This window comes from Equus przewalskii, chromosome 21 (genome assembly GCF_037783145.1).
Source record: "Equus przewalskii isolate Varuska chromosome 21, EquPr2, whole genome shotgun sequence".
NCBI classification, from domain to species: Eukaryota; Metazoa; Chordata; class Mammalia; order Perissodactyla; family Equidae; genus Equus; species Equus przewalskii.
In genome coordinates, this window is record NC_091851.1 from 3,774,868 (window position 1) to 3,790,310 (window position 15,443).

The following is a 15,443-nucleotide window of genomic DNA, read 5'->3' on the forward strand; positions in this document are numbered from 1 at the left end:
ACATATATTAAAAAAACAGTTCTAAAAAAACACACAGAAAACCCTTAGTAGTGGTTACTTCTGGAGACAGGTGTGGGATTGGGTATTTGTGAAGGAGACTTTCACTTTTACTCTAGCAGAGGTTGACCAACATTTTCTGTAAAAGGGTAGGCAAGTGAATATTTTAGCCTTGTGGGCCATACGGTCTCTGTTGCAACTACTCAACTCTGACACTGAGGAAGGAATGTGGCTAGTCAATAAAATTTTACTTATGAACACTAAAATTTGAATTTCATGTAATTTTGACATATATTTTCATATTATTAATTTGATTTTTCAACCATTTATAAACATAAAAACCATTCTTATCTCCTGGGCCATACAAAAACAGGCAGAGGGTCAGATTTGACTGGAGACCATAGTTTCCTGATCCCTGCTTCAGAGCCACACTGCTCAAGAGCACAGTCATGGGCAACACACCACTACTAGGCACTTGAAATGTGGCTAGTCCAAATTGAGATGTGCAGTAAGTGTAAAACTACAAAGACTTAGGGGCTGGCCCCGTGGCCGAGTGGTTAAGTTCGTGCGCTCCGCTGCAGGTGGCCCAGTGTTTCGTTGGCTCGAATCCTGGGCGCGGACATGGCACTGCTCATCAAACCACGCTGAGGCAGCGTCCCACATGCCACAACTAGAAGGACCCACAACAAAGAATATACAACTATGTACCAGGGGGCTTTGGGGAGAAAAAGGAAAAAAATTAAATCTTAAAAAAAAAAAAAAACTACAAAGACTTAGTATGAAAAAAAACCTCAATTTTTATTTTGGTTATATACTGAACTGACAATATTTGGGTATATTGGGTTAAATAAATTTTTAGTTAATCTCACTAATTTCTTTTTACTTTCTTTCATGCACCTACCAGAAAACTTTAAATTGTATATGTGACTCACATTGTATTTCCACTGGAAAGAATTGCTATATAGATTTCCATATTATTTTCAATTGTCTTGCAACAAGCTTCTATTTATTTACCATTTTAATAACTTTAATAATATTTGGCTGATATCAATAATTAATGCCTATAATCTACAAATCATTTATAACTCACTACAACTTGAGAAATTATATTATTTTTTCTAAGGAAATTATTGTATTACTGTAGTAACTATAGGAAAGAAACACCTTTTATCACTGCTCTGTTAGCTCTACTTACAGTCACTTGAAACTTCCAAACTTTCTGCTGTCCTCACAAAGAAAACGTATACAAAACAAATATCCAGTTGAATAGTGAGTTTGTAAACTTTGTCTAAACAGCCATCAAAATAGTCTGACAAGGTAAGCATAGTACCATTAACAATAAGCACTCAAATATTGCATAAATCCTGATCCTGTAGAGAAGCAGGAAAACAGTATAAGCAATTTTCTTTGGGATCTCTTTTCCACTCCTTTTCAGAATATTTTTCACTTGAATTCACCATCAATATAGATCACACTTTAAGTTCTCTTCTATTGTAGCTATTCAATGAGATAAACACCTAAAGTTCATGAACATACCCAACACGTTAGTAAAAGATTAATAAATGTTAGTGGGTTTTAGGATTTTAGCCTTATCTCTTCCACCTTACAAATGGGTATGTTCTTAAAAGCTCATCAGTAAGTCAACTGTTTAGAGCCTGCCACGCACTTCACATATATATACTACATATATAGTGTAATATACATATAATTCATATACATTCACATGCATATATAAAACATATGTACATAAACAAAATAACACACAAATACAAACATATGTACATATAATTTTAAAGTACTCTTCCAGGATTAGGATACGGATGCCAAGTTTCCTCTCTCTGGTATCAGAGGGGCTCCCTTTTCAATTTTCTAAAGCACTCAGGACACTCTTAAGCATATAGTAATCACTTGATAAATTCTTGGTTAATACAATCATATATGTTCACTCCAGATTTTTTCGTTCTGGTGGATTTTTTGTATGAAAAGGAGAAAACATAAGATAATATGATAATAATTTATCTTTTCATACTTAGAGAGCTTTTGGGAAGAGACTAGATTTACAGTTTGGCATCAAAGGACTGAACTAGGACTGATACCTGCAAATTACAGTGACACAGTTAGCCTCAACATAAGAACTTTCTAATCACCAGACTGTCAAACAACGCTGTGGTTTTTAGAAAGTCTTCTTTGAAGAGTATGGAGTTCAATCCTGGAATATTAGAAGGCTACCTATCTGGACCATAATATTTTGCCCCCACCCCTCAATTACCTTAATTGAGTCGATCTGGTGTTGTCCTCTCTTTACAAGATCCCTTTTTATGAGGTTCTGATTCTTACTAAATGTTTAAAGTACACAAATATATTTATTAATAAACTGCCACATATCCTTTATGAATCAAGGGAGAGAAAGAATAAATGTATATTTAAGCTTTTCCTTTTTGCATCGTGTAATTCCTCCTGAGTCTCCATGTCAAAATATCTACATGAGAGTGTTAGAACTTACTGCTCGAACACATGGAAATGTGGTAATCTATTCATAGAAAGCCAAGGACAATTCGTGATTAGACTTTCTTGGGTATGAAAAGTGTTTGATTTTTATGAGCACTTACCTATATTCTTTTATTGCCTATGTAGTTAAATGCAACCACATATGCAATGTTAATATACAGAACATTCTCCATTTCTCCTTTTGAACAGGTATAGAATAGATACTGCAATGTGTTCATTTAAGATCCATGACCAAATAATCTTTTGATGCTACATAAATATTTTTTCATGAGCAGTTAAACAACACTTGTACCTACTAAACCCGAGTTTTATGTGAAAATGATTTCAGAGGGCACTGGAAATCCCAGGTTTCTTTTCGATCCTCCAGTGTCTTTAGAAATTCCTAAACCACCATTTCCAGCACTCTTGTAATCTCTGAAAATTGTTTAAGAACTGTATCAAGGCAGTCTGTTATCAATTACGTCCACAATGGTAGCTCAATCATGTATGCACTACCACTGATTATTCTAAAGAAATACTACATTTAGGAGAATTAACTCTAGAAGAAATCATCATACATACTAATCATAGAAAAATAAAACTTCATATGTGAAATAGTTTTCATTCAGATCTTTCAGAGTATTTTATATGTTTATAATAGTAAGCATAGAAAGCAAATTACAACAATTACCCTGTATTTCATTATCTAATGCCTAGACCAACTTATTCACAACGTTCAACTGTGACATACCCTTCAAAGGTCAAGATTTATTGAACTTTAAACAATTATAAATTCAACTTTAAATTTCTTTTTTACCGTGTAGTTTTTAAAAATCCTTTACCCATTGAAGTTTGCCATTTATTCTTTTTTTTTTTTTTCTTTTTTTTTTTTTTTTAAGATTTTGTTTTTTCCTTTTTCTCCCCAAAGCCCCCTGGTACATAGTTGTATATTCTTCGTTGTGGGTTCTTCTAGTTGTGGCATGTGGGACGCCGCCTCAGCGTGGCTTGATGAGCAGTGCCATGTCCGCGCCCAGGACTCGAACCAACGAAACACTGGGCCGCCTGCAGCGGAGCGCGTGAACTTAACCACTCAGCCACGGGGCCAGCCCCAGTTTGCCATTTATTCTTACGGTTAAATTAGTTTCTTATTTGTTTTTTAACTTATTTTGAATATATATGTGTTTTTTATTTTGGAAGAGATGATCTCCAATTGTTACATACTTCTTCTATTAGATAATTACATATTTTTAAAGACATACTGTATACCGATGACAAGTTGCTTTCATTCAAGCCGGTATTGATTTTCTCAAGCAATTCTTATTCGGCATTTTTGGCCAAATTTCAATGGCCTGTGGCACTTCTGTGAAATTTCCATTATTTCTACAAGCAAAAAACCAGTTTGAATCACCTTTTCAGGATTAGCCCTATGTAATTCCCTATACAGTGACAAGATCAAACTACCTGTTAAATTTAGCACTTCATTTCCAAGAACTTAAACACTTAGGTTTACTGAAGAGTCAGATCCCATTAATAGTTTACTTCACAAACTGGGTGTTTTGAGGCAATAATTAGTCGTTTTCAAGTCCATCTGACAGGTTTGTTGTGGTTTAGGACTTATTTTATTAGGCTTTTGTTTTTGTTTTTTTAAACAAACCTTATGAGGCAACTTTTATCAGTCAGTTCTCCTTATGGCACTCAATGTCTGTTTAAAGTAGGTTAATGAAATTATTTCATATTAAGTTTTTTAATGCAAATTATGGAACCAATAATTAAACTGTTTAAAATCTAGCAGAATTGATGTTGATTTATGAGGTGAACACTAGCCTATTGCTCAAGCACAATTCTCAGCCTAGAATGCAGACAGATACATACAAACATCTGTCAAGTATCTCCTCAATATTAGCAATACACAAAACAAAAAAGGAGCAAGTTGGGCAAGTTATTCTTTAATTATATTACTGTCATAGTTATTTCTCCTAAAATGTATATAGGAAAACTTTACTAATAAATACAACAAATAATTAATCTATCAAAACGTTGATAATTGGACTTCCTTCTTCAAGTAAGTGATGGCAACAAATAACCCAATTATCTGACTCAGATGTAAGGACTGATGCCTTCCCTGACACTTACACATTAACTTGTAAACGGAAGGTGATGCAGCTTTGACGGAACTTGTAGGAGAGAAAGAGACTATGTTAAATTCATTGAACCTCTTAGATTTGGAAAAATTGAGACTGTGTGAGAAAAAAGTTATGAAAGTATATATTTTTTTAAAAGCTATATGCATTCACTCTAGTCAGGAATGTGTAGAGATATGGTAGAACCTTTAGAATGACTAGCTCCTCACACAAAATAAATAGAAATACGGTTTTAGTTAAAATACAAAGGATTCTTTTTTCCTATAAAAGAGTCACTTAATGAAATTCCAAAACATGTAAAAAAAGTCAAAGATATTGTTCAATGGAAATGTTATTATATTCTAAAACATTAAACTTTCTGTGTAAGCAAGATATACAAGTAAACGTTATTCAGAAATAAGTATTTTTTAATATTGCTATTGTTTCCTATATCATGTATTTTATCACTTACTCTAAAAATAATTTTAAAAACAGAAACATTTAAATTTCTAGCTCAAGCTCATAATCCTAGAGTGAAAGCGTTGTGACATACTGGTCATTTTTCATATTTTTACACCCCTGGTGTAGCCCAATGTTATTCTCTACCACGACCGTAAAAATTAGTAATACAGCTTGACCCTAGAAGGGGAGGCTGCTAGCCTTTGTTCTTGTTTTTTAGGAATCATTTAATTGGACCTCATTATTATAATGACTTCAACAACAATAATGTCTTTAACATCTTCCATTCATTCTCATAGTATACTCACAATCATGCTAATTTAAAATATATTCATTGGTCAGAAGGCTATTTTCAATCTAAAATATCTGAATCTCAGGAAAGGCTGACAAGATATTTTTAACTAGGAGTTAAATTGCAAGGAGTTTGCATTTTGTGAAAAAAATATGAGAGGATGACTGTGGGAATGAGGTGGGTGGTAACAAGTTCTCTAGTCTCTTCTTCCTCGACTCTCAAGGAGAAAGATCCCCATTTCTCCTCGGCCCTTGTCCCTAGCTGTGTTTCAGTGCACCATGGATCGATGGACTGAGGATTAAGAGAGGGAAGCTTGGCAGGCAGGCACATAGATACTGTGAAAATCCTTCCCTCCACTGTCCTCCATTGGGAGAGGGAGAGAGAGATAACAAAGTCATATAAATACAAGTGTAAAGTTATTGTAAGAGATTAAAAATAATTGAAATGAACATTTAAAACAAAGTCTTTAGGAGAATTTAAAAGAAATGGAAACAAATTTCAGAAATTGGTTAAATTAGCAAAAATTTTAAAAATAATTTTTAAAAATTTTGTGTTTCATCTCCACAGCAGTTTTATTTCCTCTTTATAACCTCTAATTTTGCTACAAAATATTATCATCCTGATACGTTTCTTTATTTCCTCCCAATTGCAAAGATGATATTTTAAAGTTACTTCTGCAAAATGAGAATTCTATTAATCAAATTATTCCACAACTATTTTGAACTAAGCACAATGTAGCAATTGTCTCATTTCTAAAAGATACTCATTTTCTTGGGCATCAAACAGAAAGTTATATTTTCAAACAGAGTTTGTCTTTAGCAGGAAATTTGGGACATATTAGAAATCTATTTGCCACCCTAGAAAAACAACATTTCCCTTTAAGTACTGGCTCGATATGTCAGGAGGTTTCTCAACGTCTCTCAGGCCTTTTTCTCTGAGCCTCTGTCTGACAACAGCAAATCCCAAATCTGGGGAAGGCTCCTACTTCAGAAGTTTTTTGCCAAATATTTTTGGCCCTAAGGTTAACTAACACATCAGAGATTTTCAATACCACAGTTTTGTCAGAAGTCCAAGAGATCCTACGGAACCTTTTTGTCTAGGAAAGCTTACTTTATCTGCTGCAGCCCATTTATTAAATTTCCAATGAGAAGTGTGATGTGTAAAATTACAAAAACTTGAACTAGGAAGCATGCTACCCCTTGTGTGTAAAATGGTAGTATGTTTCAAGATGTATAGACTACCCCAGAAGAAATAGGTAACAGTGTCTCTGAGAAAGGGAACTGGGAGGCTGGAGGATAAGAGTGGGAGGGACATCTCTTTTCACTGTATCCCTTTTGATAGTATTTGCATATTTTTGCTGAGGGCCAACATTGTTTTTAAGGGGAAAAAAAACCCAACAAGAAAACATTCCTCAGAAATACACTTCCTGTGAAATCCAATCTGGTCAACAGTATTTAAGAATCTACAGAGTATAAATTTCCATACATAATTTAGGCAGACAATAATCTGGTGAACTGAATTTGATGAAAAGCTTTAATGGGATATCAACTGGATTATTTCAATTTGTGTCTGTATATTAATGTACATATACATCCTCCACTATATCTATTTTCAGAATCTGCACACATCCAAATAATGTTACAGCATGAAAGTATGTAATTTCTAGAATGAGACATGAATAACTGATAGGGATTTTTTTTTTCAGAACTGCTCACCTCCAGTGAATGAGTACTATTTAGGGTATCAAGTGCCCAAGCAGCCAGAAAGTGACTCTTTGCAGAGAGCCTCCAGATATGATAAAGTATTTTTTTATTTAAAGACAGAGGAGCCTTCTAGATGTAAATGCACCTGTCGAAGGACTCAATACAGTTGAAAAACAAAATAAGCAACAACCTGTAGTATAACCACTTGATAAGAACTGCTATGCTATCCCAAAGTTCTATAAAGAAAATTACATGAGAGAAAATGTATACCCTGGAAACAGAGAAAATAATAATGGTCCAGAAAAAAAACTGTAATTATAAACAGTTTTTCAATTTGGATAACTAATCAACATGAAGATTACGATAATGGGTTTCATTTCTGAACCATGTTTGAACTTGAAAAATAAAATATAATGGTTCACACGTGACTCTTATATCCACAGATGTCATAACAACTAGTTTTACTTACCCTGTTGTCTCTGAGGAAAGTTTGAAATGAAAGACTTCCTACTTCTCATTTAAGCTAATACAAGTAAACAATACAATTTGAATCAAACCAAACCTTAAAAGCCAAAGTGCAATTTTCAGGATTCCAGCAACCACCTAAATACACAGACAGATGCTCCTTTCTGTATCATTAATTTTTTAAAAAATTAAGTAGGCAATTCCAGTGCAGGTAAGCATGAAGACCTAGCCCAAGTGTTTCAAGTTGAGGAAAAGACCTGTAAAAGTAGCATCATGTTAAAATCGTAGCAATATTAATTTTGCTAAGTCAATAACTGACATCTGCAAACAATTTGTGTAAGCTTGCCTTTTGTTCTTCTTGTATTTTAAAATACTACTCTACACACTTGCCTGGTTGACACTTTCTTCCCCCTAGGTGACCATATCTACTGGTCTCTCCCCACCCACCAGAGAGGGCAGATTCTTTGCAAAACTCACTGAAATGAACAAAACAATGATTAAAAGAGAAAAATGATAAAGATTACGAGAGAAAAACAATGATAAAAAGAGAAAAACCACCAAAGATATTCCAACCAAAAGGCTGAAAGCAAACAGGCAAAGGAATAGGTAACACTGTTCTTGCCTTTAAGACATGCACTGTCAGGTTAGACTGGAATCGTTTTCACACATGCTTTTCCTCTTCTTCCTCTTTTTTTTTTTTTTAACAATAAAATCTTGCTTGAGAAAAGCACTTTCCTTGCTTTTCTTTCTCTCGTCCAGTCTCCAGGAAAACTTAAAAATTGTATTTTCGTTTCCCCGTTACTATTTTTTAAACTGCAAGATTGTTTTCAAAATTTAGTCAATATGCTTTGCACACTTCTTTTGTCTTTGTCGTGTTCAGCATTTGGTGAAGAGTTCACAACGTCTAAGTTCTTTGCTATGCAGGTACATTTGCAACTCAAAGGATGACAAAGTTTTTTAAAACTCAGTTTATCTATGGTTTTGTATTTTTCAAGAGAAACTACCATTTTCACCTGATTTCTGCATCCATTTCTTAGTTTTTGAAAAGGTTATATTTTTCCAACGATAACAAAAGGATGTATTTCGAACTGCTAGAAATATTTGGATTTGGGGTTCTTTGCTTTTTCTTCTTTTTGATCATGGTAGTGAGAGGAGAATAAACTCTAAGTTGGATATTTACTTTCTTTAGAGACAGAAAAGAAAAAAACAAAGGGAAAGAAAGCTGTAAAGAACTTTACAGGTGCAAATTAAACACGAAACATTCTAACAAGTAAAAATCTACCCTCTTTCCTTTAACCAACCTCCATCCCCACAAAGTAAAAAGAGAATACTTACAAGTTAGCTTCCGTGTATTTGTGCCTGTGTGTGTGTATCTTCTCTCTTCTTTGGATTTGGATACTTTGAGCTAATTTGGAAGTGCCCGTTTGGTTACCCACAAAATGATGCTCAAGGGTTTAAAGATGCATAAATTAGAAGCCTTACAATGGCAGAGGACGGTCATTGTACCTCATCTCTTTATGCGCTCTTATGGTGGGACCCAAGAGCCTTTTTTTTTTTAACACTTTAGATGATGGAGCGAGTGAGGGGCTGGTAGCTGGACAGGACGAGGCGAGCCCCGCACCGCCCCCACCCCCTCAACTTAGCAGCACATCCGCCTCCCCCAATTACACCGGACTTCGCTACGAAGTCACTTAAGGAAAACTGGGGTCTGGACGGGGAGAAAGGCGGAATCCTTCACGTCCAGCCCCGACGCCGCCTCGGAGTTCCCATTTCTGGTGCTCGAGGGCTGGGGGAACCGCCAGGATAGAGGCGCGAGGGATGGAGAAAGCAAAGGGGGGTGATCTTTTCAAGAAACACCCAACTGCCCCCTTTACCTTTTTCGCCTCCATTATGGGGGCGGGGGGCGAGAGAAAAAGATGTCAATGACCATTGTTTGCTCGTTTCGGATGTTGCTCCGCCCCCCGAGTCTGTCGTAAACCTGGCGCCGGCCTAAAATAAACCCCAGATCCCGCAGCTCGGGGGGCTCGCCGCGCCGCCGCCTCCTCTCACAGGAGCTGCCGCCGCGGCCGAGGGGGCGGCGAGGAGCGGCCGCCGCGCCCGCCCCGGGCTCCCTACCTGGCCGCCCGCCGAGCCATGTCGTTGAGCCCCAAGCACACGACGCCCTTCTCCGTGTCCGACATCCTGAGCCCCATCGAGGAGACCTACAAGAAGTTCGGCGGCGCCATGGACGGCGCGCCGCCCAGCCTGGGGGCGCCCCTGGGGGCCGCGGCCGCCTACCGCGCGCCGCCGCCCGGCCCCTCCTCGCAGGCGGCGGCGGTAGCGGGCGTGCAGCCTCCGCATGCCATGGCGGGGCACAACGCGGCGGCCGCGGCGGCGGCGGCGGCGGCGGCGGCGGCCGCCACCTACCACATGCCGCCGGGCGTCTCGCAGTTCCCGCACAGCGCCATGGGCGGCTACTGCAACGGTGGCCTGGGCGGCATGGGCGAGCTGCCCGCCTACACGGACGGCATGCGGGGCGGCGCGGCCGCCGCGGCCACCGGCTGGTACGGCGCCAACCCGGACCCGCGCTACTCAAGTGAGCGGGGCCAGGAGCGCGGGACTGAGGGAAGGCGGACGGGGCGGGCTTTTCCCGCCACGGCCGGGGCGCGCGCGGGGCAGGGGCTCCCGTGCTCCCGCCGGGGGCGCGCGGGGGGTCTTGGGACGGGGCTGGGGGCGCGCGGGGGGTCCTGGGACGGAGCCAGGGCGCGCGGGGGGTGCTGGGACCTAGCCGGGGTCCCGCCGGCGTCGCGGCGCGAAGAGAGCGGAGCGGCGGCGGGAACGGGCTCCAGGCAGGCCTGGCGCTCACCGGCTTTCCCCTTGGGCCCCTCCCCAGTCTCTAGGTTCATGGGGCCGTCGGCGGGAGTGAGCGTGGCCGGCATGGGGTCTCTGACGGGCATCGCGGACGCCGCCAAGTCGCTGGCACCGCTGCACGCGGCGGCGGTGGCGCCGCGCAGGAAGCGCCGCGTGCTCTTCTCGCAGGCGCAGGTCTACGAGCTGGAGCGGCGCTTCAAGCAGCAGAAGTACCTGTCGGCGCCCGAGCGCGAGCACCTGGCCAGCATGATCCACCTGACGCCGACGCAGGTCAAGATCTGGTTCCAGAACCACCGCTACAAGATGAAGCGGCAGGCCAAGGACAAGGCGGCGCAGCAGCTGCAGCAGGAGGCCGGCCTGGGCCCGCCGCCGCCGCCGTCCCCGCGCCGCGTGGCGGTGCCCGTGCTGGTCAAGGACGGCAAGCCGTGCCAGAACGGCGCGGGCACGCCGACGCCCGGCCAGGCCGGCCCGCCGCCGCCCGCCGCGACGCCCGCGCCCGAGCTCGAGGAGCTGTCGCCCAGCCCGCCCGCGCTGCACGGCCCGGCGGGCGGCCTGGCGGCCCTGGACGCGGCCGCGGGGGACTACGGCGGCGGCGTGCTGGGCGCCAACCTGCTCTATGGCAGAACGTGGTGACCGCGGGCACCCCGGGGCGGGGCCCTGCCTGTGGCCCGAAGGGTCTGCAAGAAACTGCGGGAATGGATAGGGGAAACTTGCCGAAGCGGACTGCTGAGCACACGGCCCGTCAAAAACGAACAACGGGTCACGGAGAGGGGCAGGCTCTGAACCTCTTTGCGGGGGGGTGGGGGACGGCGACAGCCCCAGAATCGAATCGTGTAATGTCACGCCGGGAGGCTTGGAGGTGGTGATTTCCTCCTTCCAGAAGTTCCTAAATTATGCGAAAAGCTGGCCGAGTCCACATCCACCACGTTCCTAACCAAAGCTCTCAGAGTTTTGAAAGTTGGAAACTTTGTTGGTGTTTGTACCTCTAAAAATCAACCCGCTTTAACAATGAATCTTTTTTGAAGTGGAACTTGTCTTGGGAGACTGATTTTCGAAGGGCCCCCCCTTAAGTGCAATTTCATTAATGTTTGATTGAAAGTAAGTTGAAGTGTAGCTCAAGGTGGATCATGCACATAGCAACATTATTGCAGAGGAATTATTGCCATTTAGGTAATACAGTAATGGAATAAAAATAATCAAAAATACTGCTTATATGGATTCATATAGCTTTTTAAATTTACTGATTTTTAAATGTTTTGATCATTATTTGGCAAATGTGTGTTTGTATATTACCCTAAAAGAGGATTCCGCCGCCCCCCCCCCCCCGCCCCAAGATGCAGTTCATTATAAGAAAGACTGAAAAATACGGTATCTGGTCTCCCTAAATCAACAGATGAAATAAATACACCCTATCCTTCTGTAGACATGTTATTTACTCTTTCTAAGGTATTTGCCTGTCTGAATTTAAGTAGCTTGATAAAATACTAGAGTCAGCAAGCAAAATTGCTAAAATTGACATCAATTAATTCATCTATATTTCAAAGCATGTCAAGAAGAAGGACAAGAATAAGATTATTTACTGAATTGTAATCAGGATGTAAAGAAGTAACTAAAATATAATTTTCCCATTATATTTAGAACTTAATAGGGGTTGCACACCGATTTTCTTGGTGTTTTCTTGTACAAATAATGTATTTACTCTTTAATATGCCAATTTATATTTCCTATGTTCCAAATGAATATTTAAATATAACTTAAAAGAACCTTAAGTACTTTTTTTTTGTAAAAGTCAAGTGGTCATTTCTTTTTCACTAAGTTGTATAGGTTTTGTTTGGATTTGGTTTGTTTTTACTCTAGTTGGCATGATGTGACAACACAGCTCAATTTACTCATGATTTAAATAACTGGTATTGAAGTAAAAATACTAAAAGCTGAAGAACATGAGCTTACAAAATGAAAATTAAAAACATAATATGGATAAAGCGTGGTTTATAAATGACAAAAACCGATAGTTACCAGGGACCCTAAATCTCTTCAACATTTGAAGTTTTAGAATTACCATTTGAGGCTGAAACATTTTATTTTGCTTCATTGTTCGGGTGTTTTTCTGAATGTGCAAAGTGAATCCTTAGGACGGTGTTTTAGGAGTTAAATTTGTACTTTCTCTAAACTGTATTTTATATAGTTAAAAAGACCCAACGACTCCAGTCCCTTTCACAGAGGGGAAAAAACACTAGAAAAGCAAGGGGATCAGCATTTATCAAGGGGCTGTGAATGTGTTTTTGGGAAATGAGAACTAATTTTTTTAAAATTGTACATAAAAAGAAATAATTTGAGCAGAAAAATAGCATGAACATGATACAGTGCAGCTACAGAAAATTCTCTCAGTTTGGATTCTTGCATATTAATGGAGTTGACTCAAAATGTTAACCAAGCTAGCATAACTATTACTGATGTGCCAAATTTCAAAATGCATGTTTATATCAGTTTGATACCCTGATAGTAGTACCAGAATTCTGAAATTTTACTTCTAGAAAACATGTTCCAAAAGTCCACATGGTTTGCAATTCTTTTTTTTTTTTTTTTTTTTCAGCCCAATACTTAACAAAAACAGCAATAGATTATGGACTAAGGGCTTCGAGTAACATATTTAAAGAAAATAAATCTTCATGGACAGTTTTTTCCTTGATACTTTATTTTTGGAACAAAGATTCCCTTAGACTAAGTGAACTCTATCAGAAAGATCATTAAGAAGAAACAGCCTTTTTTATACAGTATTTTCTGAAAGTATTTGGTATAGGCATATCTTTTTCCTTTCAGCATTCCTATAAGTAGTAAAAGATCCAAGCTAGAAGTAATTGCTGCAGAGGGCTTAACATTCTACAGACAGAAACGTACTGAGTTTATGTGTGCACATCTTGAAATTAGGATAAGGTTAGATTCTTGAAACATTAAAATAGAATGTGTTTACTATAGAATTCCACATTCTGATTAATGTAAAACAAGAGCTTTTTCTTCTTTTGCAATTAGTGCTTGTAGATCTTTTATCAAAACACAAACTGCCAGACTAGGTGAAACTCATTAACTGAAGAGGAGGATAAGTGTCTTCACAACCAAGAAGGAGGACTGGCGCAGGGTCTGAGTGGAACAAAGCCCCTCAAAGTTTACCAGAGGCCACAGCAAAACTCCGTTTCAGAAATGCTAGCCACAGATGTGACATTTTCCTAAATGTTTTGGGGCTTTTACAACAATCTAACTTATCTTTTCTAACTGAGGCACAGAAACCAAAACCCAGAATCAAAGTCGCAGAGAGGAACAAAAGAGATTGCAGGTACTTTTCTGTAATCTTCATTGGGAGGTAAATGGAAGTGTTGTGTGTGTGAGAGAGTGTACAGTGTTGAACAACACGGGAAGGGTGTTTTGTATATGGAAGGGTGGGGGTGTAACCCAATTGTCTTCTATTTAATACTTTGCTTAGAACTAAAACCTAATGGTCAGAACAAGTAGTCAGACTTTTATCAACACAGATGTTGTGTTCAAACTATTCTGCTATCGGCTGTTTACTTTGAATTTAAAGCTAATCGGAGACTCAATCCTGTTCACTAAATGCAAGCACCTTCCAAAGACTGGCTTTGTTAGCTGCATTGAATACTGATGATGTAGAGAGACTTTCAGAATAAATTTGTGAACCATAATCACATAAAGACCCATCAATTGGATTTTTAGATATGGATTTGTGCGTAAACTAATGCATTAGGTGGTGGCAATATAAATTTCAGATGTAGTTCAAAGCATGATATTGCCCAACTGTTTAACCATAACACTAACATGTCCTGGATAAAATCCTGTATGTTAATTATTTCAGCCCAGTTTTTTTTTTTTTTTTTTTTTAAATACAGCTACTTGCCATGCCCAAACTCAATGAGACAGGGAACTAGGCTACATTTTATTTTAAAAATAGCCTTTTACTGCTAGTGAGAATTGATAAGGATCTGGAGAAGATCCAAAGAAGACTCACAGACTGAGAACCACATCGATGTCTGGTCAGGAACTCGCTGTCTCCAGTAAGTATTGAGATAATTTTGTGATTTCAAGATCACTTTCATTTTATTATTTTTAAGTTAAGAGGTAATGGGAACTTCTGGGAGAGGGTTTTTGGTTTCATTTGTTTCTACCTTAGAATGTTTACCTGCAATTGAATGAAATGCCTTTCATTTCAGTTTTTTTTAATTCTATGTAACCTCTTATTTCAGTAATTCTTTAGGTGACTTCTGATAAAAGATTAACCACTAATATTGCCTAACTCTAAGGTGTGCAAACTATTTTGCAGTAGTAAATAACTCTATTCCTATTTCACACGCAAAAATTAAAGCATGTTCTCTCTTGGCCCTCATTTGGTAAATACGGTATCGGGAAACAAGCAACACAGCGTTCAACTTTACCCTGAGTGAAGGAAAAACCCGTCGAGAATGGGCCGTTTGTTATTTTGTTAGTGTGTGGACTTTCTTCCTGGTTAGAAATAGTAGAGCGCTCGATCGCCAGGAATAGCCTGGCGGGGGCTTCGTGACCCTCTGGGGTGGGCAGGGAGAGGCGTCCGACCAGCGGGACGGAGCTCCCCAGCCGCTCTGCCGTCTGGGAATGGAGACTCAGTTGACTCTTCGGAGAATGTCCAACTTTCGGATTTCTAAGCACAGCTAGACGCAGTTACTTTCAGACTTAGAACTTAAAACAGCAGTTTCGGAAGGAAGAATATTTCCATTTCCTTACAGGTCCGGTGTTAGCATTCGTGCAGGCAGTTGATGAAACTGGGCCCTTGAGAAGCTGCAGCGCCGCATCCAGGGGAACCGACGAACGACGCTCCGGTTTGGGCCCGGCGGCGGCCGCGACACACGAGCCACTGAGCGAGCTTCCCCGCGCGCACCGTGCTCGCTGCGGGCAGCTCGGCGCTCCCGGGCCGGCGAGCGGCGGGGTCTGCGGCCCGACGCCGGGGCAGCGAACGCCGCAAGGAGCCGGAGCCCCGAGGGCCGAGCCCTTCCCGACCACGCCCCGAGGGCAACTGGGCCCGCGGAC

General features: G+C 40.6%; 1 protein-coding gene across 1 annotated transcript; it reads left to right on the forward strand.

Moving 5' to 3' along the window:
- The first annotated feature begins 9,567 nt into the window (after positions 1-9,567).
- On the forward strand, positions 9,568-11,578 carry NKX2-4 (NK2 homeobox 4). Its single transcript, XM_070588381.1, has 2 exons — positions 9,568-10,098; positions 10,396-11,578. Exons 1-2 carry the CDS (start codon positions 9,657-9,659, stop codon positions 11,004-11,006), a joined length of 1,053 nt encoding a protein of 350 aa, XP_070444482.1. The 5' UTR covers positions 9,568-9,656; the 3' UTR covers positions 11,007-11,578.
- Positions 11,579-15,443: the final 3,865 nt, after the last annotated feature.